The sequence below is a fragment of the Paramisgurnus dabryanus genome, chromosome 4 (genome assembly GCF_030506205.2).
Source record: "Paramisgurnus dabryanus chromosome 4, PD_genome_1.1, whole genome shotgun sequence".
NCBI lineage: Eukaryota > Metazoa > Chordata > Actinopteri > Cypriniformes > Cobitidae > Paramisgurnus > Paramisgurnus dabryanus.
Window position 1 is genome coordinate 16,533,481 of NC_133340.1, and position 23,005 is coordinate 16,556,485.

At 37.2% G+C, this 23,005-nt stretch overlaps 2 protein-coding genes across 2 annotated transcripts; one reads left to right on the plus strand and one right to left on the minus strand.

Annotated features, from left to right (window-relative positions):
• Window positions 1–204: 204 nt before the first annotated feature.
• On the plus strand, window positions 205–12,214 carry slc43a3a (solute carrier family 43 member 3a). The gene is made up of 12 exons (XM_065295558.2): window positions 205–1,190; window positions 1,289–1,418; window positions 3,313–3,359; window positions 3,745–3,821; window positions 3,906–3,998; window positions 4,114–4,253; window positions 4,729–4,871; window positions 4,941–5,081; window positions 9,537–9,644; window positions 9,716–9,902; window positions 10,006–10,126; window positions 10,367–12,214. Exons 1-12 carry the CDS (start codon window positions 1,013–1,015, stop codon window positions 10,499–10,501), a joined length of 1,500 nt encoding a protein of 499 aa, XP_065151630.2. The 5' UTR covers window positions 205–1,012; the 3' UTR covers window positions 10,502–12,214.
• A 1,658-nt stretch (window positions 12,215–13,872) lies between these two features.
• On the minus strand, window positions 13,873–22,223 carry cabp2a (calcium binding protein 2a). Its single transcript, XM_065265301.2, has 7 exons — window positions 21,758–22,223; window positions 21,112–21,330; window positions 17,084–17,114; window positions 16,569–16,703; window positions 16,330–16,439; window positions 15,171–15,318; window positions 13,873–13,974 (listed from the first exon to the last, which is right to left on the minus strand). Exons 1-7 carry the CDS (start codon window positions 21,797–21,799, stop codon window positions 13,949–13,951), a joined length of 711 nt encoding a protein of 236 aa, XP_065121373.1. The 5' UTR covers window positions 21,800–22,223; the 3' UTR covers window positions 13,873–13,948.
• Between the last annotated feature and the right edge of the window lie 782 nt (window positions 22,224–23,005).

A 23,005-nucleotide genomic window follows, 5' to 3' on the forward strand; every position in this document is an offset into this window, starting at 1 on the left:
ACAGTCAACGTTATAATTGTTAATATTCTGAAATAAATCAGTCTTGATGACGTAGGCAGCCTAGAAATGCGACCTCCGGAGGCTGCAGCCTTCGATTTGAGAATTGCCAAGCTCGTTCGCGCATGCACGTGCACAATGACTAGACGTCATTCGTATGACCGTGTTTTACATCAAAACGGCTTGGCTGCCTGTGTGATTAGGCTACAAAAACCCAAACATAACTTTAAGGGAAAATCAAGCAATTTAACGATGGAATTTAGACAATATTTAACGTAAACGTTAGATTACTCGACTGACATTGCATTCAACTGTATTATCGCTGGGTATGTATTATTTAATTCATAAAGTAGCTTCATTTTAAATTTAAACTAGCGCTATTTTTTCTTAAATTGGATATTGTTTATATCTGTTTCTAATATATTACCTCATCTAGGTTATAAATAGATCTCATATATGGCTGGACGAGGAAAACTGTTGCTTGATGGAGATTAACGTGCAGAAGTCGTAATCCGGATTAGTTAACTGTCCACACTGTGCGCGCGCATCCACTTCAACACTGAACAAATTAAGTGTTGTCCAACAAACATTAGCCTACTTTTTAACAAAACTAAACCACAATTATATTTGTATGTGTATTGATAAAACGTATTGATAATTGTTTAATTCGACAATATTATTAAATTAAGGCATATTGTTACATTTTGACTATACATTTAGTTTGTCTCTTGTTACAGTTTTACACACACTAGTCGCACCATTTGAGAGTAAATACATTCTTACGACATGATGTTGTAGTTTAGGTCCCTCCCATAGGAGGAACATGCAAAACTATTGTTTACACTTGAAACAGAATTTTTTATCTCTTCCACATGGCCAGTAACATTTCGGAGCCAGCTTGGACTATTCTGGTCATATATGAGCAAAGAAAAAATGAGAGATTAGTTTACATTAAAGAGAAATATTGTGGAACAATATAGTTGCCAGTTCAAGAGTAGTTCCTGACTGTGGATATATGCGAACATCTGAAATGGGGTTGAGATACATTCTAACTCTGGCTACCGGACTGCTGGAGTGTTTGTGTTTTGCTGGAATTGTGTTTGGTTGGGCGTCTCTCATGTTTGTATTGAAGTCAGATGGATACTTCAGTGAACTGTGCGTTAATGTTACAGGCTCTAATGGAGAAAGCTTAGGTAAGACTTTTTACAATGTGGGTTATTCTTTTTTACATAGTTATGCTTTTCATTTTTTTACAATCTTGGTGTGTTTTTCACTGTGTGTTTGTCATTAGATTGCAGTCTGCAGGATGAGAATTTCTCACTGGTTTTCACTATTGCTTCCTTCATGAATAACTTTCTTACTCTTCCCAGTGGATTCTTTTACGACCACTTTGGCACAATGGCAACACGGCTTCTGGCTATGTGAGTTGGTCCGCCATACGATGTAAAATAGAGGTCAAACAAGAATTAACCGCACAACTGTATCTCTCTGCAATGGAGGCAATGAGTTTATCTGAATGTGAGGGGGTGTGCTTTAAGCAGATAGTAGAAACCATCAGTCAACCGTTTAACTTGACTCAGTGCTGTTCAAATAGAAAATGGACTCAGGGCTGTTCAAACAGAAATTGAACCGCCACAAAAATATTGCCGTTTGAATGATGAAACATGAATTGAATTTTGTACTATTCAAGTCCATACAGGCCCCCTACATGATTTTAGAGACTTCATGTTCCAAGTTGGCAGCATTTATACATTTGTCAGTTTGTATTTCACTGATTCTTGAAACTTTGGAAAAAACATGTCCCACTAAGAAAATTGCTAATTCTGTTGGAAATTAATAACATTTTCATGAAGAAAAAAAAATCAATGTTATAATCAGGGGGTCCTTTGCACATATGTAAGGTTCTTTTATAGGTTTATTTTAATTTTTTTATTAATTTAATGATTATATGCTGGCCCATTGCCTACAAAATCACCTGTCCTTGGTTAAGAGATAATAATTTCAATTTAATTAAAAAAGCCAAAAGTAATAACTGAATTGAATAATATATTTACCACATGAAAGAGTACATTGTAATATGTATTAAAAACTACAAACAGTGAGTTTTGAACAATATTTACTATTATTTTGTGATTGCTCAAAATGTGTCCCACATATTCGTCACCACCGTCAGATATTAATAAAAAAGCAATAAAATCAGACAACTAAAGGGTCAACTGCATTCCTGAGGACCCCATTTTCAAACCTTCAGCTCTACTGCATGCTTCAAGATCACTCAAGCTCCTGTATGTTTGCAATTTTCTCTTAAACTTCTTCATATTTTTGGACACTGCTACTGTGACAACCATAACATGTCAACACCGTCATCTTTGTATAAAAAATATTAGATTAGATTATGAAATAAATTTACAATTTTTAAGAAGAGGTCTGAAGTAGCTAGCAACAGAAGAGAAACAAGATGGCTAATGTGAACAACTCATCTATTTTTTTTTATCTATATTAGGTTTTTGTCACCACCGTCAGATGTCACCACCGTCAGGTTTTCTGTCTTTTCTGTCAGGTTTTATGTATTTTAGGAAGTTATGATTTGATATTTTTTCATCACAGTGCTCAGGATTATTATTTTATTCGACCAAATATTTACATAAAGTTTAAGCAAGAAGCCATTGACTTGAGTGGTATACATTTTGGAATAATGAGGCCAATGTCACCACCGTCAGATTAGTGTCACCACCGTCAGACGGAGTTTTATTTGTTTTAAATGAATACGTTTACAATATGTTTCTTCAGTGCTGTTGAGTTATTAAATTAATAGTCTCTATTAATACAAAAATATATTTGTTAAATAAAAAAATCATTACTTTTTCTATTTAGGCTTAAAGTAAAGGTTGTATGAATAATAACGAACAGGGGAGGTTGCACCAGTAATTGCTGAACAGCCAAGACCTTGGTCTATAATGATATACCTTCAGATTTTGTAATTTAACTACCTTTTTTTTAAAAAAAAACCTGTTTTATCCAAATTCCCAAGAATCACTGATTTGTTAACATTAGTAAATGCATTAGATAAAACGAACAATGAGCAATATAGTTTTCAGCCTTTATTCATCTTTGTTAATGTTAGTTAATGTCAATACAATGGTTCTTATAAGTTCACTGTGCACTAACTATTTTGATTTTAAAAATGTTAGTAAATGATAAAATTAACATAGACTAAAATCAACAAATTATTGTTCAGTTAGCTCTTGTTAGCTAAAGCATTATTAACAACCTCACCACTTAATAAACCAATCTCATGTATTCTTACCTTTTTAGATTTCTTTATACCACAGGAACCTTGCTAGTGGCATTATCCAATCAAGGTATGGGCAGAAAAAAAATATTTTTATTATATACTAATAATTCATATTAACAGCTATTACTTATTTTTAATATAAATTTTCTTCATGTTAATAAAACAATAATTAATAATATTTCTAATCAATATTTATTCACTGTCAGAAAAATATGTACAAAAATGGTCCTAGCTGTCACTGTGGCAGTAGATAACCTTTGCACCTAAAGAGTTATACTAGTACCTCAGAGGTACACATTGGTACCAAATGTGTACATATCTGTACCTTAATTTCAGGGGCTTTCTTAAAGGTACTCACTCAGCGACAGCCTGGGACTATTTTTGGAAAAACAAAACAAACGCATTGGAGAACTTGTTATGACTAATGGTTTATTTATGTTTCCTTTAACCAGCTCTTTCTATCCTGCTTTTCCCTGCTATGTCCTGTATTGCTGCGGGGGGTATTTTATTTTTAATGACGAATATGCAGGTATGTCCATGAACGATTACATAGGATTGATTTTATTGAGTGAGCATATGTAATCTAGCACTTACCGTGTCCATGATTGCACAGGTAGGAAACCTTTTCGGTTCTCACAGATCAACCATTATAACCATCTATAATGGAGCCTTTGACTCTTCATCAGTCATCTTTCTCATCATTAAGGTAAGAGGAACTGAGTGTAAAAGCTAAAAAAACCCATCTGAATTGTACCTGCAATGTGCTTTTAAAGCAATTTCAGTTTTAAAATCCACGCTAAATATAAACATCATTTCTGAAGGTGCTGTACGAGAGAGGAATCTCTCTTCGCTCCTCATTTCTTTTTCTCTCAGCCTGTAATATCATTCATCTTCTCCGGACTACCGTTCTCATGCCGAAGTCACACATTCCCTATCCAGTCCCAGATAACTACACATATGGGTCAGTGAATTTATTTATAGTCATGTGGTGTGTTGTCATATTATATTGTTAATATTGTATTGATTTATGCATCTGAAATATCAAATAAATTCAAAGATTTTAAACAACTCTAAAAAGAGTACCAAGTGCATGATCACTAACATGTCTTTGTTGTTGGCCATGGTATCATGGTACCCTGAACGTAACTTGGACCACTATGCATTCTACGAAAAAAGGTACAAAAGCTAAAGAGTGTACATAAAAGGTCAATATTTTTAAATGGTACTGTACCTTTATTTCTGACAGTATTTAAATATAATGGTACATTTTGGTACCATGGTATGTATTGGAGAGCCATTATATTACCATCTGAAGGTAATTAATATAGGTTTTTTTTGTTTAAAAAAATAAATTATTTTAGTAAATAAATATATACTTTAATACATGCATAAATCATACTCTCACAATACCCCAAAATTTTTGTTTCTTTATACAGAATGAGCTGTGCTAAATCAAATAGCTACAATGTTGAAGAATACGAAGCAGAACAAGTACAGGGTTTAGATAGAGACAGAGGTAAAGAAGATAAGACAATGGAGACTGCAGGCTCACTACAGCTTACAGACAACTCTGAAAAAGGTACTACTTGCCCAACATACTGAATAATCAACTACTGAAACTTGAAATAACATTTGTTTTCTTTTCTAGCCAGCTTAAAGAGCTGTGTTTTGTCTTGGTTCTTCTTGTGGCATCTGGTATGGCTGTCAGTCATGCAACTTCGTCACTATTTCTTTATTGGAGCTCTAAATCCAATGCTGAACAGACTGGCCAACCAAGACCCAGCTGTAGGTAAGCACAAGGGGGATTTGACCAAGAATAATTTGCTGATAGGACGATTTTATTTGCAGACTACAGCGATCTGGTATATGCTGGCATGCACAGCATTGCTCCTGCAAAATGTCTCTTATATTGCACTCATCCCCTGTTTTTGGTAGGCTGTTAAAATGTCACAGTGTAAAAAGTTGCATCAACATAAAAAGTAACGGAAGTAAAATTAGCAGGATTTTAATTGCTGTTAATATATGTATAGCCTACATGATCAGTGTAATCCCAAAAAAAAATATTTACAAATATGCAAGAAAAGGTTTTGTACTCTAAAAAGACTTTATTTGTAACAAACAGGAGATAAATAATTTACAAACGGCGCTGTAAGTGTTTTGAAAGGCATTCTTAAAAAATGTAGCAATAAAAAAACATTTAACAATAAATGCAATATTTGCATTTGTTTAAAGCAAAACATTTAATTACTTACCTGGCTATAGGTGAAGCAGCTCTTTACTCTTCATTTATATCCAAGAGACTCAATAATAATCTTTTACATTTTAATCCTTTCATTTTTCATATTTGAAAACGTTTATATGCTGCTGCGCATCCATGTGTGTGATAAGCAAACACGCGTTGTCGTCCAGTCCCATTTATAGTTGCATATTACTAATGTGCTCATTAAATAACAAAAACAATATTGCGACATTGACTTTAAACATTAGAGCAGGTTTTAGTTGGTCAAAATAGCAACGCGCCAACAATGCGCCTGAACACACCTCATTTTCAGACCAGAACGTCCATTGGATCAAAATTGGGCACAAATGGAGTTGTTATTTGAACAACGTGGTGCTAAACGTGAAATTGATCATTGCACCGGGTTGAAACTAGCAAGAGACACTTGCGTAACACATTGCACCGGGTGTATGATAGTGCCCTTAATTTGGACAATTTTAAAGGTCACCTATAAATCCACTACATTTCAAGTTGTTGGCATAAATGTGTGTTGGCAGTGTGTGAACACAACCACCATAAAAAAAATCCACCCGGTCCTTGTTTTTTAATTCCCATTAAGCCAAAGCAGTCTGATTAGACATGCCGTTTTGATTCTCTTATCAGTCACATTGATAAAGCCCCGCCCACTTACAGCCCTGCATTACCATAGTTTCAACCCTTAGCGAGTTGTTCTTTGTCCAATAGATAGTATTGTCTTCTATTGTTTAGCTGAACACAAAGAAGATATTTGTAATCATGCAGTAAACAGGAGCACCATTGACTTCTGTAGGAGCCATTTATATTCACCCTTAGTTTGGTTTATTTAGTTATTGCTTATTTTGGTCACTAGGGGGAGTATTGCACTGGGTGTATCACGTCACTGGCAAGTAGATATATCTACAGGTGTGGTAATTAGTGAGAAAGGTGTGGATGGTGGGGAACACACGGTTCTTACCGTAGCCGTGAGTCTGCCACAACAATTTATTTATCAGCACAACAGCACTTTATCAATCAACACTGGGCAAAGAATGATTTTATGGTATCTCTTTTGATATATTTATAATAAACGGGAACACCACCCAAAGAGAGCTAAAGAGTCTGGACTTCTTTCTGCTACGCGTTGAGAACACCATGCCATCCATGCTAAGGCTTAGAGGTTAGCCTTCACAACGTAAGAACCTTCCTCGTCTTGAGTTGACTGCTGCTGTCCTGGCTGTCCGAGTGGACAAGATGCTGAAGAGGGAGTTGCAGCTGGATCTACGCCCATCAGTGTTCTGGACAGATAGCACAACTGTCTTGAAGTATATTGGAAATGAGACCAGAAGATTTCATACGTTCGTGGCAAACAGGGTGGCTGTAATCAGAAATGAAACGCATGTTGCACAGTGGAGACACATTGGTACAAGACTGAATCCAGCAGATGAAGCATCTAGAGGTTTAAGTGTTGAAGAATTCCTTGCATGTCAGCGGTGGCTGAAGGGACCAGAATTTCTCTTGAGGAGGGAAGCTGAATGGCCTAAGACTATCATGGAACGACCTTTGATTCCTGTGGATGACCCTGAGGTGAAGAAAGACCTGCTGGTGAATGCCTTTGTCTCCCATAGTCCACTGAATCCAACAAAGGTGTTTTTAAATCACTTTTCAGATTTTAAGAAGCTGAGAATGTCTGTGGCATGGATGCTTAGACTTAGAAATGTGCTTTTAACATTGTCACAAAGGAGAAAGGTTCTTGAATCCTCTGAAAGAATTGGCCAGAACAATGGAGGCCGAAGAAACAATCACCCTTATGCCGAGATGCAACGGGAAAAATTGGCACTTCGTGGACAGTCACTGACAACAGGTGACCTCGAGAGGGCAGAAAGTGCCATTATCGGCTTTTTCCAGCAAGAGAGGTTTTCTGATGAGATTGCGGTTTTGAAAGATGGAGGAACTATTAAACGAAACAGCGACCTCTACAAGCTGGATCCAGTGTTGGAGGACGGATTGCTGCGGGTAGGAGGAAGGCTCAGTAGGGCTGCTATGCCTGAAGTGGAGAAACATCCTGTCATTCTTTCTAAAGAGCAACATGTGTCCAAACTCCTCTTAAAGCATATTCATCAACAGCTGGGTCATGCAGGTAGAAATCACATGCTGTCCTCTTTTAGGAAGCATTACTGGATTACCCATGCCAATTCTGCCTGCAGGAAGGTCATCTCTGAGTGTGTAGTGTGTCGCCGCCTTCAAGGAAAGATGGGGGAACAGAAAATGGCTGACTTACCAGTAGAGAGGATTGTGCCAGATTTACCTGCTTTCACAAATGTGGGCGTTGACTACTTTGGGCCAATAGAGGTAAAGAAAGGCCGGGGCAGAGTGAAGCGCTACGGCGTTCTCTTTACCTGTTTGGCAAGTAGGGCAGTTCATCTCGAAGTTGCTTATGCTTTAGACACTGACTCCTGTATAAATGCCATTCGTCGTTTTATGTGTCGCAGGGGTCAGGTGACACATCTGATATCAGACAATGGCACCAACTTTATAGGAGCTGAAAGGGAGTTAAGGAAAGCCATTGCTGAATTAAACCATCAGAAGATTCAGCATGCCTTACTGCAGAGTGGTCTAACATGGTCCTTTAACCCTCCAGCTGGGTCTCACCATGGGGGGGTTTGGGAACGGCTTATTCGTCTTGTGAGAAAGGTCCTCTCTTCCACACTAAGACTTCAAATATTGGATGATGAGGGATTTCATACTATTCTTTGCGAAGTTGAAGCCATTCTTAATAGTCGTCCCATCACAAAGGCCTCTGATGATGCGAATGACCTTGAAGCCCTTACACCCAATCACATCCTGCTTTTAAAGTCAAAGCCTTACTTATCTCCTGGGCTCTTTTGTAAGGATGACCTGTACATGAAGAGAAGATGGAGGCAGGTGCAGTTTTTATCAGACCTCTTTTGGAAGCGCTGGGTGAGGGAATACTTACCGCTACTCCAGGAGAGGCAGAAGTGGACGAGACCAAAAAGAAGCTTTTCCATTGGAGATATTGTGGTTGTAATGGATCCTGTTGCCCCACGAGGGTCTTGGTTGATGGGAAGAATTACACGGACTTATCCCGACAAGGAAGGCTTTGTCCGCTCAGTTCAGCTGAGGACAAAAACGGGTCAGCTGGACCGGCCTGTAACAAAGATCTGCCTATTGATGGAAGCCGAAGTGTCATAGATGAGGACCTGGCTAGATGACCTGAGTACAGATGTCCTAGGCTTAAGAGAAGATTTTTTTTTTTTTTCAAAATGGCTCCTTTAGTTTAAATTAGAGGATTTGGGTAATTGTGGTTAAAATAAATAGTCACAATTATGGGGCCGGGGTGTAGGAGCCATTTATATTCACCCTTAGTTTGGTTTATTTAGTTATTGCTTATTTTGGTCACTAGGGGGAGTATTGCACTGGGTGTATCACGTCACTGGCAAGTAGATATATCTACAGGTGTGGTAATTAGTGAGAAAGGTGTGGATGGTGGGGAACACACGGTTCTTACCGTAGCCGTGAGTCTGCCACAACAATTTATTTATCAGCACAACAGCACTTTATCAATCAACACTGGGCAAAGAATGATTTTATGGTATCTCTTTTGATATATTTATAATAAACGGGAACACCACCCAAAGAGAGCTAAAGAGTCTGGACTTCTTTCTGCTACGCGTTGAGAACACCATGCCATCCATGCTAAGGCTTAGAGGTTAGCCTTCACAACTTCCATAGAATGAAAGAAAAATACAATGGAAGCCAACGGTGCTCAAAAAACGATTTGGCTACAATCATCCTCAGAATATCTTCCTTTGTGTTCAGAAAAACAAAGAAATTTATACAGGTTTGTAACTACACGAGGGTGAATAAATGATGACATAATTTTCATTTTTGGGTGAACTATCCCTTTAAAGTCACAGGGTAAAGCATCAAACCTCTTTTTGATACAAACTAATAGCAAGCTGACCCCATCTCCAATTTTGTCTTTTTCAGTCAGTGAATACACCAATGCGTTTGCCTTTACCCAACTCTGTGGAGTTCTTTGTGCTCCCTGGAATGGTCTTCTAATGGACAGACACAGAAGAAAACCCCTGAGTCCAGGTCAGTTGCGTGCACATTATTTACAAGCTTATTTACCAGATCCTGGTTTCTTCATCTTCATCATTTTGCAGGCCTGTCACAACGAGAAGCAGACCTACGCTCCTCCATTCTGTCTCTCCTCCTCACCTCTCTCCAGTGTCTCCTGTTCTCCATCTGTGCGAGTGTTCCCCTTATCTCTCTCCAGTACCTCACCTTCATCCTTCAGGTCCTCAATCGCTCTTTTCTGTACGGAGGCAATGCTGCGTTCATCAGTATAGCGTAAGTTTACAGAAGATGAACGGAGGGAGTGCGTACCTTCATTGCCAATTTGTGTGAAATCCAATTCACCTAACCAGGTGCCATGAATCTGAATTTGTTACAGGTTTCCTGCTCATCATTTTGGAAAGCTGTATGGTCTAGTGATGGCTCTATCTGCGGTGGTATCTTTGCTACAGTATCCCTGCTTTGCCCTCAGCAAAGTTCTTGGAGGGGACCCCTTCTATGTAAGTCAATTATTCACACACCATTGACAAACAGAATAAAAGTTGAACACTGTATATAGCTATTTAATGTAACAAATTATCAAATCATATTTTTTAATTGGTTCTTATTCATAAATACCACCAGCTTTGGATTCTTGCAGTTGGGTTAAATGTTAAAATACATGTGCAATATTTTTAAAATCTCCAGATTAATTGCTTATCAGTGATTCAGAGTTTATCTGTGTCTTTTTTATCGTTTAGGTGAACATCATGTTGACTGGCCTGACTCTACTGGCCTTCATACATCCTCTTAATGTTTTCTTTTACTGCAGAAAGCTGGCAAAACAGAGAGAGAACATTTCAGAGTCATCAATAAGAGAAACATCAATGTATTAATATAAACGATTTTATTTGTCCGATATACTTATGGATATAAAGGACTATATGGTAAGAAGAAAATGCATAGACGAAATTCCTAAAGGGGAGGTTCAATAGTATTTCATGCATTCTGCATTACCACAGTTTAACTCTTTCCCCGCCAGCACTTTTCATGATTTTGACAAAAGTTTAATAAGTCCCAGAAAATGCTCTTCATTAAATATATAAACATACAATACATTAAAGGTGACATAGAAGGATTAAACTGGGTATTTATCCTTGTTCTGTGATGTGACATGTAGACAAAACATTTTTTGTTTGCTCTGTAATGCCTCAGAAGCTTCCTAAAAACCTCTCTCAGATAGCTCTATTAGGGTGGGGGATTTTAAACAAGTGGTTTTGCACCTATTTGGCTCCCCCTACTGGCTGAACTTGCAATCTCATTACTGATTGGCTGACTTTGCTGCCACTCAAAAAATGTAGCCAATTATTTTAAAGTGGAGGGGCAGGGAGATGCCTGTGATGTCATAAGCATCAGTTTTTCAGATTGGGCCGTTTTCTGGCTGACATTTCTAAAAGAGGAATTTCTATGAGACTGAGATGTTTAGCATGTCTAGCACTTTTTGTATGTTTGTGAATGCGGGTAGACTACCATTATTCAACAAAGACAAGGTAAAAATGGTTTTTCATTCTCTGTCCCCTTTAAATGAAAGAACAGACCCTTTGCTTTCAAAAAAAAAAAAAGTTTCATCCTACCTTCATTAGTTCTCTTTTTATCACCTCTCAAATATGGGTAGGTTTCTTTAAAAACACCAAAATTTGAGCAAAAAGCTGAGATAATTAAATTTTTGTAAAGGAATTTTGATCAAAACTTAGATGGACATACATCTGTTTGTCCTAGGGTGATACTTCTGAGTTTTATAAGTTGCGGCCACCTGGTGGATAATAGTGGTATTGCAGATTGACGAGATTACTTGTCAAGGCGGGGAAAGAGTTAAGAGTTGGTGTCCTCGTGTTAAACATAGGCAGTGTGTCAACAAAGCAGTTGGACATGTTACAGAGTATTTCTGTGCCGAATACACTTTGCCAGGGTTCATACAAGTTTTAGAAAGTTGTTTTCGATTACAGGCCCAGCTGACGTCTCAGGGGTTTCTATACATATCATTTATTTTTATGGCACTTCCCCCCGGAAAACCCTGCCCCGATCAGATTCTCAAGCACTTCATGATTAAGGCTGTTGAACTAAACATGAACGATGCTCATTTGATCGCAGAACGCATAAATATCACTTCACCATACCTTTTTCCTGAAACCTTGGCATTGGTGTATTCTGTCAGTAACTATTTACCATATACTTTTCAATATATTTTTTAAATGTTTATTTTAGTATCATTTAGTAGTACTATTAGTTAAAGGAACAGTATGTAGGATTGTGGCCAAAACTGGTATTGCAATCACAAAACTTGTGGCTAAAACTGGTACTGCAATCACACAACTGGTGGCCAATACACAAAATGACAACATAAACATCAGTTGAGGGCTGCAACTCCACTTTTTAAACGACAATATCCTGGCCAGACCACTGTTGTCAGTGATATAAATATTTGAAATGAAAAAGATTTCTTAATGTCTAGTGACACATCAGGGCCATTTTATGATTAATTGATATAAATTTCTTACATACTGTTCCTTTAATCTTGTTTTTATCTTTTGTTAATAAATTCCATTTTATTACCACTGTGTCTTCCTTGTGTTGATAAACCAGTTAAAGGTTTAACAAGTAAATTGCTCCTTCAGATAAATTAGAAGACAAACTCCCTCCCATTTACATATTTTTCTATTTGTTGTAAAGGAGGGAGGGGTCGTTGGACACACACACACAGACTCGAGGCTGAACTCATAGTCTCCTGTGTATGGCATACGACCCAATTGGTGCCTGTGTCAAAATCACTACAGCATTTTTTAGCACCACTGTATGTAATAAAAATGAAAGCAATTTACAGAAATAAGAGTTGATAGCCATATAGGCTAATACCATTTATTTCTCATAGTATTTACAAACTTTATCAATACAGAAATTACAATAAACAGTACTACTTTGCAGTAGTTGGCATGAACAGAGTAATTTTTGAAAATAAAAAACTTGTATACGAAATTTGAGAACATACTGGGACACTTTAGGGCAATGGGTCCTTACAAAAGATCTTCAAGCTATTGTGGTCAGACTTTTCTGAAGTTGGGCGATACATAGATAATATTCTATTGATTACACATTTACGCATTAACAGGAATTCTTATATGTCTGCTTCCATTGGGAAAGCATTAACAAAGCTTTAAAGCATTATTGAGTAACCTTAGTCCAATAAGCCAATGCTGACCAACAAACTGATTATTAATATGCATGCTATCCAGCAATGCATATCAGTTAAAAAAGTGCATGTGTTGTTTTTAAACATGCTGATTAAGACGTATTTATTCCCCTGTGAAGATTTGAGCGAAAATGTGTGCTGTTGGCTTCGGTGTGCAACCCTTACGACTTTGACCAGATGTAGAAAAATGGATTTTTCGTTTAGACAATCCATATTGATTTGTTTATCTTATTGTCATAAAAGATGAATTAATAATACATACATGGAGCAGTTTCTTTATACACTCTAAAAAGTGAAAAGTTTGATGAACCATTGCTATTACTTTAATTGATTACAATAAAAAAAACTTTGTTTTTTACTTCACCTAAAATGAAACTAAAGTGAAATTTTAAGTTGTTACCAATTGAAGTATTATTTTAAGTTGTTCCAACTTTTCACTTTGTACTGTGTAAGCATAAGAAAAATGGGTTTTGAATGGAGAAGCACTATGGTTTAAATAATTACACTTACAGTATAGTAATTACAAGGTGGTTGTTGAGAGGACCTGCATCACATTTCATTTCTCACTCTTCTTTTTTGCATAGAGACAGAGCGCAGTTATGCAAATTTGAAAACCATGCCCACCGGGGGGAAAACAATCCAACCGTCTCCATTGACTTTGTATAGCGAGAGTGACAATATGTACGGCTAACAAGCCAAAGAACCCAGAAATAAGTTTTTATAAGCTGTCGAGCAGTAAAACCCAACCTTTAAGGAAAAAAAGTGAATCGCCGACTACATTTCCCCCTAGTGGACGCAGTTCTACTAATAGGAGTACTATGAAAAGTTGCCTGTTTTCCACTTTTGTGTCTTTAAACGCTCGTTTTTTGAGGTCGACAGCTTATAAAAACTTATTTCTGGGTGTTTTGGCTTGTTAGCTGTACATATTGTCACACAGCAGCTTTTAGGCATTATTCTGTTTTTGTTATAAGCCAGAAATGACAAGGAGGCAGCCTCTCGCAATACAAAGTCAATGGAGACGGTTGGATTGTTTCCCCCCCGGTGGGCGTGGTTTTCAGGTTATGACGCGCTGCGCTCTGTCTCTATGTTCTGGAAGTTAGCGTGACATCATTCGTACAAACTCTGTGGAGAGAGAAATAAAAAATCGGTTAAGCTGTACATGCATAAAATGTTAAGAAAGTAAACACGTACAAAACTTTTTCCAAAAATTTTTACATTTGCATTTGGGCATTTAGCAGAGGCTTTTTTTTAAAGAGACTTACAAAGATAAGTAAACAAGGATCTGCATCCTTATAATAATAAAGGATCTGCATATTTGCATAAATTTCTATGCATTTGTCGATGGTGTCCCTTACTGATCATTCTTGATTAATAATAATAATAATTTGTTACATTTATATAGAGCTTTTCTGCAGACCTCAAAGCGCTTTACATATGAATGGGGGAATCTCCTCAATGTGCAGCATCCACCTGGATGATGCGATGGCAGACATATTGCGCCAGGACACACACCAGCTTATTAGTGGAGAGGAGACAGAGTGATATAACCAATTAGTATATATGGGGATAATTAGTAGGCCAATGGGCAAGTTTGGCCAGGATGCTGGGGAACACCCCTACTCTTTTTCGAATGACATCCTGGGATTTTTAACAGCCACAGAGAGTCAGGACATCTCATCCAAAGGACGGTGCTTTTTGACAGTATAGTGTCCCCGTCACAATACTGGGGTGTTAGGACCCCCTGCTGGTCTCACTAACACCTCTACCAGCAGCAACCTGGTTTTCCCAGATGGTCTCCCATCCAAGTACTGACCAGGCTAAGCCCTGATTAGCTTCAGTGGGCAAGCTGTCTTGGGCTACAGGGTGATATGGCTGCTGATTATCCATATTTATTTTAAATCTTTTTTGAAAACATTTAAAAATGACCATTGCAATTTGTAGGTTAATGTATGCATTTTTCATGACAATTTCCACCCTCTATTTGACCTTTAAAATGTAAAAGTCCATTTTATCACCTTTTTGTTTTAAAAAAAATAAGCACTTGCATGTGAAAAGAGTAGTGCTCTGCAGGGTTTACTTTCGGTGCCAAGATAGTTTAGAACGTTCTCATTCTGTGAAAACAACCTCAGGCAATGTTTACATCTCACTGTTACATGTTCACAAAACAAACGTAAACCAAACTGCTGAAATGTGCTGTGCAGATAGGATCAATCTGAACTATTTCATTGCATTTTGCTGCTAACCAAGAATGATCGTTAGCCTTCAGGTCTATAACAGGATAGACTTTTGTTTCATGCTCCACAGAGGACACTTCTCACCTTCAAAGTCAACCTGCCCATCTCCATTGAGGTCAACATCCCTGAGGATTTCATCAATCTCTCTGTGGTTAAGCTGCTCTCCCATTAGCTTTTTCATAGCTTCTCTCAGTTCAGCCAGACTGATCTGACCATCGCCATTAGAGTCAAACTGGGAGACAGATTGTGAGAGAGCGTGTGTAAATAAAAAGACAAAATAATAATTAATAATAATAAAATATTTTTTTTAATCTTCATTGCATATTTCTCATTATGTTATCCTCATATGACTTATAAAGCAATGGTAACTTTCACTCGTCTTAGCTTACAAATGTTAAGATTGAGCCATTTCCTTCGGACGTGCCGAACCTCACCATGATACGGTCACCTCAGGTCACATCTACCTGAGCAGACTTCCTTGTTCTTAGTGTCAACTTCCCTGTCCAGCTATATATATATATATATATATATATATATATATATATATATATATATATATCTCTGTCAATGAACCATTACAATGTACCAATAACCAGTCTTGTATATCCGAGTGATGATCACGAGTAGTCCAGACATTTTCCATCCTCTTGTCTGCAAGGAATTAATACTTCCTCTTTTCATCCCTTTAAATTGTGTACCTCTTCCAAAAAACCTCTGACTATAATTTGAACCATATAAGATGTCTGTGTCTTTCATAGCCCCTGATATCAGAACCAAAAAATCCATCAAAGACCAGCATAAACTGGCAGCTAGTTTTAGCTGGCTTAAGGTGGCAGTAGCGGGTCTAAGCTGGTCCTCCGAGCCTGGCAAAGCTGGTCAAATTGAACAAAACACAGCTAGACCAACTTGCTTCACCAGCAATACCAGCTAAAACCAAACTGGGAGACCAGCTAAAACCAGCTCACCAGCTTATACTGGTTCTAGCTGGATTTTTCAGTAAGGGGCTTAGACCTCCAGACTACGAAACATGTTCCTAGACCTGATTAGAATTTATTCTAACACATTTGTTACAAAAAATGCCATAAAAATCAAAAATAAATTTTAAATGTAGTTTTTTTCTATAAAATGATCACATTTGTGATGGTGTCATTATTAGGTCAAATTTCTCTGACTGAATGTTTAGTATTAATGTGCTAGACACAACATGTTGTAAACAATGTTGTTTACAGAAGCAAACACCAACCTCTCTAAAAGCATCTCTCAATTCTTTCACACCAATCATGTCTGCTGTTTCAGCCAACATCTTTGGCCCCATCAGGTCTACAAAGTCCTCAAAGTCGACTCTGCCGCCACCTAGTGGAAAATTTCAACTCAAGATTAATGGTTGCAATATCCTGGTTTATGATCTCTAGAGTTTGATCTTGAAACTGTGGTAATGATTCTGCCAGTGTTGAATAATGAAGTTTAATGATAAGATCTTACAGATCTGCTGGCTTAGTTCAATCAGCTCCATCTCCGTGGGCATGTATCCCATCGTCCTCATACACTCGCCCAGATCCTTACAGCTAATGAAGCCATCCTTATCTTTGTCAAACTCTCTGAAGGCTTCCTTAAGCTCTAGAGAGAGAGAGAGAGAGAGAGAGAGAGAGAGAGAGAGAGAGAGAGAGAGAGAGAGAGAGAGAGAGAGAGAGAGAGAGAGAGAGAGAGATCCACAGTTGATATTTATGTACAGTAATTCAGATAGTGAAAGATAAATGGACCACTCTTTAAGGAACAATTCACATAAAACATTTCCTTTTTAAGGTGAACTGTCCCTTTAAATGTAAAGGGAGTTGACTGTAGTAAGATAAATATGTTGACACATATATAGAGGAAGGTAATGGGGATGAGGAAAAGGAGTCAGTAAGGGAAATGCTATTTTGGGTGTGTGGGAAGGTTTTTCACTGGAAGCACTCAATGATGACAAAGCGCATGAGTGATGTTGAATATCTTTGTACCTTCAATTTCCTCTGGCCGTAGATCTCTGTCCTGTAATGGTTATGGATTTCAAAGAAACGTACAGAGACAAATTGTGAACACATATACAAAAAACATACATACGTCATACATGTGAAAGAATGAAAATATACAATAAAAAAGAATGTTGCGACAGTCACACAGTAATGGTGGTCAAGCTCGCTTTGTTAAAACAAATAAAAGTAGATGCAAAAGTTATGATTTTTACAGCTAATGTACTAAATAATGTAATGTTTGACAGTACCTAATGTGGGACATTTAGTACCTTTATATATGTACCATTTTGGTACAGATACACTGTAAAAAAACCTGTAATTTTACAGAATTTTACAGTTTTATTTTACAGATTTTTTAAAATATACACTGTAAAAAAATTCTGTAGAAATTGCAGCTGGGTTGCCGGTAATTTACCGTAGATTTACATTTATGTTATTTACTGGCAAGAGTTTGTTCAAAGTTAAATGAACATTAAACATTTACAAGTCTTTGTCTTTACAGAGTAAAACTAAAAAAACAGCATCAAGCAAAACATTCTGGGAAACAAAATCTGAAGCAAAAAACAGAAAAAGGTTGATGATGATTTCTGGTTCCCAGAATGCTTTGCATGAGGCTGTAATTGTATAGTTTTATTCTGTAAAGATAAAGACTTGTTAATATTTAAAATTTATTTAACTTTGAACAAACTCTTGCCAGTAAATAACATAAATGTAAATCTACGGTAAATTACCGGCAACCCAGCTGCAATAACATTGTAATTTCTACTGATTTTTTTTTTACAGTAAATTGTAAAATTACATAAATATTCTGCAAATTTACATATCCACTGTTAAATCACATGAAAAACACGTAATTGTGCATATCTTCGAGGTATCAATATGCTACTTTTAGTTACAAAAGTGTACTTTTTAAAAAGGTACCACCTGACCCCAGTGACAACTTACGTACCTTATAGTAAATTTTTTCTGATAGTGTACCCAATTTGTGTCTATTAATGTATTTATAAATAAATCATGCAAACAATCCCTTCATAACTATTATTACAATCTTTCCTGTATATGCTTTGCTTTGCATGTGTTTCCCCAGCTGTCACAAACCTGAAAAGCCAGGCTTATACTCACACACACCTGTCTGTGTTGCCCGGGGCAACCACCTGCATGCCATTACATGAACACCTGAGCGGATGAACAGTTCACACCACCAGGCTCTGATTGCAAATCATCACTGGTAAAACAGTCAGCCGCCGTGTAAAATTAGCCTTTAATGGGTGTATCTATCTTCTTTACAGGAAGTTATTAATCTGAGCCAAGACTCGAGGCATCCAGCTTGACATTTATATGAGACAGAGCACATGTGCTGTGCTATGTGTTTTTTTTTTCATTAAAGGGGACAGAGAATGAAAAAACATTTTTTACCTTGTCTTTGTTGAATAATGGTAGTCTACCCGCATTCACGAACATACAAAAAGTGCTAAACATGCTAAACATCTCAGTCTCATAGAAATTCCTCTTTTAGAAATGTCAGCCAGAAAACGGCCCAATCTGAAAAACTGATGCTTATGACATCACAGGCATCTAACTGCCCCTCCACTTTAAAATAATTGGCTACATTTTTTGAGTGGCAGCAAAGTCAGCCAATCAGAAATGAGATTGCAAGTTAAGCCAGTAGGGGGAGCCAAATAGGTGCAAAACCACTTGTTTAAAATCCCCCACCCTAATAGAGCTATCTGAGAGAGGTTTTTAGGAAGCTTCTTAAGCATTACAGACCCAAACAAAATTTTTTTGTCTACATGTCACATCACAGAACAAGGATAAATACTCCGTTCAATCATTCTGTGTCACCTTTAAATTATTAGCAACCGAGACCCTAAAACCATTGAAATTCAAGACATATCTATCAAAAATAAAATCGATAGAAGATATTTTTCACACTATCTGCTATAAGTCGATAGTTTATAAAGCAACATGATCTCACAGAAAGTCGTGTTATAGTCACACAATTTTTTATTAATATATTTGTGTCCATGGCACGAAATTGAGCATGAATGTCTTTTTTGTGTCACCCGCACAAATTTCTATAAATATTTTTTAGTGTCCGTTGCACAACTTTCTTTTTCGTGTCATTTTATGTATAGTTCCCCCCATTTTTAAATCATTGTCGCTTGGGGTTAGATTTGGGGTTTGGGTTAGGATGTACTTTTATGTATTGGTTTCTACATGTTTTTCTTCCCCTTTTTAAAACTATTCTTGCCTGGAGTTGGGGTTAGAGTTGGGGTTTGGGTTAGGATGTCTAAAAATGTAACAGAAAGTGAAAAGCAACAGACAAGAAAAACTATTTATAGACATTTGTGCGAGTGACACGAACAAGAAAAAAAGCAGAATTTCATGCCACGGACACAAATAAATTAATCAAAGTTTGCGTGACTATAACACGACTTTCTGTGATATCATTCTGTTAAAAACAACTGATAGTGATGGGTGATGTTAATTAAAAGAGAACAGAAAAAAGCAATGAATTTGAGCTCTGTGTATAAAAAACACACTAGAACATCACTTAATGTTCAATAATAATGGTCAATATATGAATGAATAACATTTACAAAAAATCTTCAGAATGAAGTTAATTCAAGTTAATAAAACAACCAAACGATCGCTATTGGCAGATATCAGTCTGAATAATTGGTTAGCGTTATTATCGGTGGAAAAATATCGGATGGTGCAGTTTCTCAAAAATAAGAAAAAAGAAAAAATGTGAGCATTTACATTCATGCTTTTGGCAGACACTTTTATCTAAAGTGACTTGTGATGCATTCAATCTATGCATTTATTTTATCAGTACAGTAGGTTTGTTTCCTGGGATCAGACACATGACCTTCGAGTTGCTAATGCAATGCCATACCTATACTGAGCTACAGGAACACCTTTTATGTGAACAAATCATAATAAATAACACTTCTATGTTTAATGCATTTACAAAATTTCAATGTTTAAGACATTTTTCTATACATTTTTATAATATGGTGGGTTGCTGCTTGAGGGCAAATGCACAATCTGCTTATTAAAGCTAAACATGTTGGATATCACTGTATTGTGATATTATAACTTTTTGTTGTTATTGGTGGTGACAACAGTATTCAGTCAATAAAACTTCATGATCACAACAGAGCATGGTTCCATATATGAACAAGTAAACAGCCTGAAAAATGAAATTTTACAAATGACATAAGAACAAATGGCAGACGTTTGATCTGATTCCCTGAGCCTGTGTTTTGGCAGTGGCCTGCCAGTCATATTCACACAGCTGGCAAGCTGATTACCATGAATTGGCAAGCATGATGCCAACAGCATTAGGGTGGGGTCACTACGGTTAACAGATTAGAAGGATTCAGGTTGCCAGGCAACAAATGGAGTTGAATGAATCTCAACCAGTTATGTACTCAGGCATTAAAACATGCAACATATACATCTTTATTATCCTGTACTATTATCCTGCACTTCTCTTAAAGCTCACGGTCTTTATGTGATCCTGCAAAAGTGCTTTTAACAAAACTACCATGAGTCAGGCAGAACATTAAACTAAGGCACAGGAGAAAGATATTACACTCATATGTCCCTGTCACTATTAGCCTACTTTGCTCCAAAGCCATGGCTTTAACTTATCAATCCCCTACAGAACTTAACTCTTTAAAACCTCTCTACTTATTTCCCAATTCATCCATACACACTTGTAATGTTCAATAGATTAAACCAACATTCAATGAGTGCTTATTCAAACTAAACATTTTGTTACACGGCTTTTCAAAAGTTTAATTGATAATGGCGACTCACACTGAAAAAGATGATTGGTGGACCATGACACAGCATCCTCCAATAACAAACAGTGTGGCAGGGAAGAAGTGATGGAGGAGACTAAGGGAATGGACTCAGGATAGGACATGACTGGAGATGCACAAAAAAAAGACAATTAATGGAGGTAAATCTGATTTTGAGGTACTGTATGTGCTTGTACATACTAGTTGAGCCTGAGCGAAGCTCTGTCGGAGAAAGATGCAGGCAGGGCCCACGATGTTATGCAAAACGGTACAGTTCTGAACCAAAGCACATATCGGCTCATCAAACGGACGCTTTTCCCCCAACTCTTCGTCATCATCATCCTCAGCTGCTGCGTCACCACTGCCCCCTAACATGGCAGTGCCCAGTGGCGCACCGCTGCCCTCCATGGGTGGGACTCCCTTTGCGTGGAACCATTGTATTATGCATTAGACAAAACGATCTAAGTGGTTGTTACCCATCTATTTACACCAAATCTGACTTTCATTGGCCAATTAACTAGTTAATTTACATCACATGAATCACATAAAGCCTCTATTTAAGTTACTTTACTAAATGTTTTCACAGTATATGAATTACATTTTGTTCAACTTGTGACTACAGCATGCACAGGTAAACAAAGTTTAGCAAAAGTGATTCACGGCAAAAAAATGTATCCAAGTTATTGACAATACAAAATCTAGGGAGCATAAGTAGCTTAACATATCCTCGCAAAAGCCAAGCAAGGAGAAAGAGTACAGCTATATTTACGTAAATCAGTCTAAAACGTCTATAAAATAAGACTCACTCTTATCATTTGCACTTTTTCCATATAAACAGACATCTTACCTTCTTCATACTCCTCCTTTTAGATGGCTTTGCTCCCATCATTTGTATTCCTCTGCTTCTTTCTGATTCAACTGTTTCGTCTCTTTTCGGTCCCTCCCCCTAGCCCCCCCTTCACTCACTCACAGTCCCTGCGCTCAGATATTACATAAACTTTACAACACACAAACCTCATTCTCGTCCCAAGAGAGGGCAGAGCTGTTTAAAGCATATAGGTGAGGGGGTGTGATGGTAATACCACAAAAACAGTCTCGCGCACAGGATGTTTTTGGAGCAGTGAGACCTCTTCCTTCAGCCAAATGTTTATTCAGTACTCACTAATCCTCATTCTCTCATCTTGCATCTGTTGTACATTTTCTCTCTCTCTCTCTCCCTCCACATGTTACTTTACATCCTCATTGTAATCACTCCTTGTTTTATTGGATTGCGAAAGACTGCTTTAACATGGCAGAGCCTCATAGAGGAGTAATAGAGAAAAATGGAGAGAGAGAGAGAGAGAGTGTGTGTGAGGGAAAGTTGGGACAGTTGGGACAGTCAGACAGGGATGGGAAAGGCCTTCATAATCCTCAACATTCCAGATTACTTGGTGAGTGCAAAACAGCTGGCGGTACTGATGAGAAAATGTAGGATAAAAGATAGAGAGCAGGTGGAAAGTCATCAGATGGGTTTTAGGAGGGCGATGAGTGATGGGGTGTCATTTTGTCATGGTGGAAAGCTGTCATTGATAGTATTAATGAACTGAATTAAAAACGTAATTGGAAAAAAATGCAAGAAATATATGCAAAAATAATAATAATAATGCAAGAAAAAAATCACTAAGACTATGATTTGTTTAATTGTGTAGGCATATTATCTACGTGTGCATTATCCCAAATGTATTAAACAGTGTTTAAATTCATAAAAAATTGCAATTTCTAACCTCTGTAACGTCCTACATTCATCGCCTGCAAACCACTGTCAAAGTATCATGAGAGCGATTACAAAAAGTGTTGCATCGCTCTCACAATACTTTGATGTCACAGGCTAATCGGTCTGCTTAGTCCCCATCTGGAATAACCATAATATCTGTTATAAAAAGAAATCAGTATTTTTTCTTGATTGGTTTAAAAATAATATTGTTTGGTTTCTCAGCTTTTAAATAGTAATGGTGATTTATTTTCTTATTCTGAGTTCCTAACAAAATACTGCATTCCTGTCACTCCTCATGACTTTGCCATAGTTATGAATGCCATTCAGTGGAGTTATTGCACT

Bases quoted from the DNA above. Each gene is read 5' to 3' on its own strand.
- cabp2a (XM_065265301.2), bottom strand. From the start codon at position 21,799: ATGATGGGAGCAAAGCCATCTAAAAGGAGGAGTATGAAGAAG. The intron at 16,440-16,568 runs GTAAGATCTTAT...ATTTTCCACTAG, and splicing joins TGAACTAAGCCAGCAGATCT to GTGGCGGCAGAGTCGACTTT. The intron at 13,975-15,170 runs GTGAGAAGTGTC...CTCTCTCCACAG, and splicing joins TGGGCAGGTTGACTTTGAAG to AGTTTGTACGAATGATGTCA.
- slc43a3a (XM_065295558.2), top strand. From the start codon at position 1,013: ATGCGAACATCTGAAATGGGGTTGAGATACATTCTAACTCTGGCTACC. The intron at 1,191-1,288 runs GTAAGACTTTTT...GTTTGTCATTAG, and splicing joins CTCTAATGGAGAAAGCTTAG to ATTGCAGTCTGCAGGATGAG. The intron at 3,822-3,905 runs GTATGTCCATGA...ATGATTGCACAG, and splicing joins TTTTAATGACGAATATGCAG to GTAGGAAACCTTTTCGGTTC.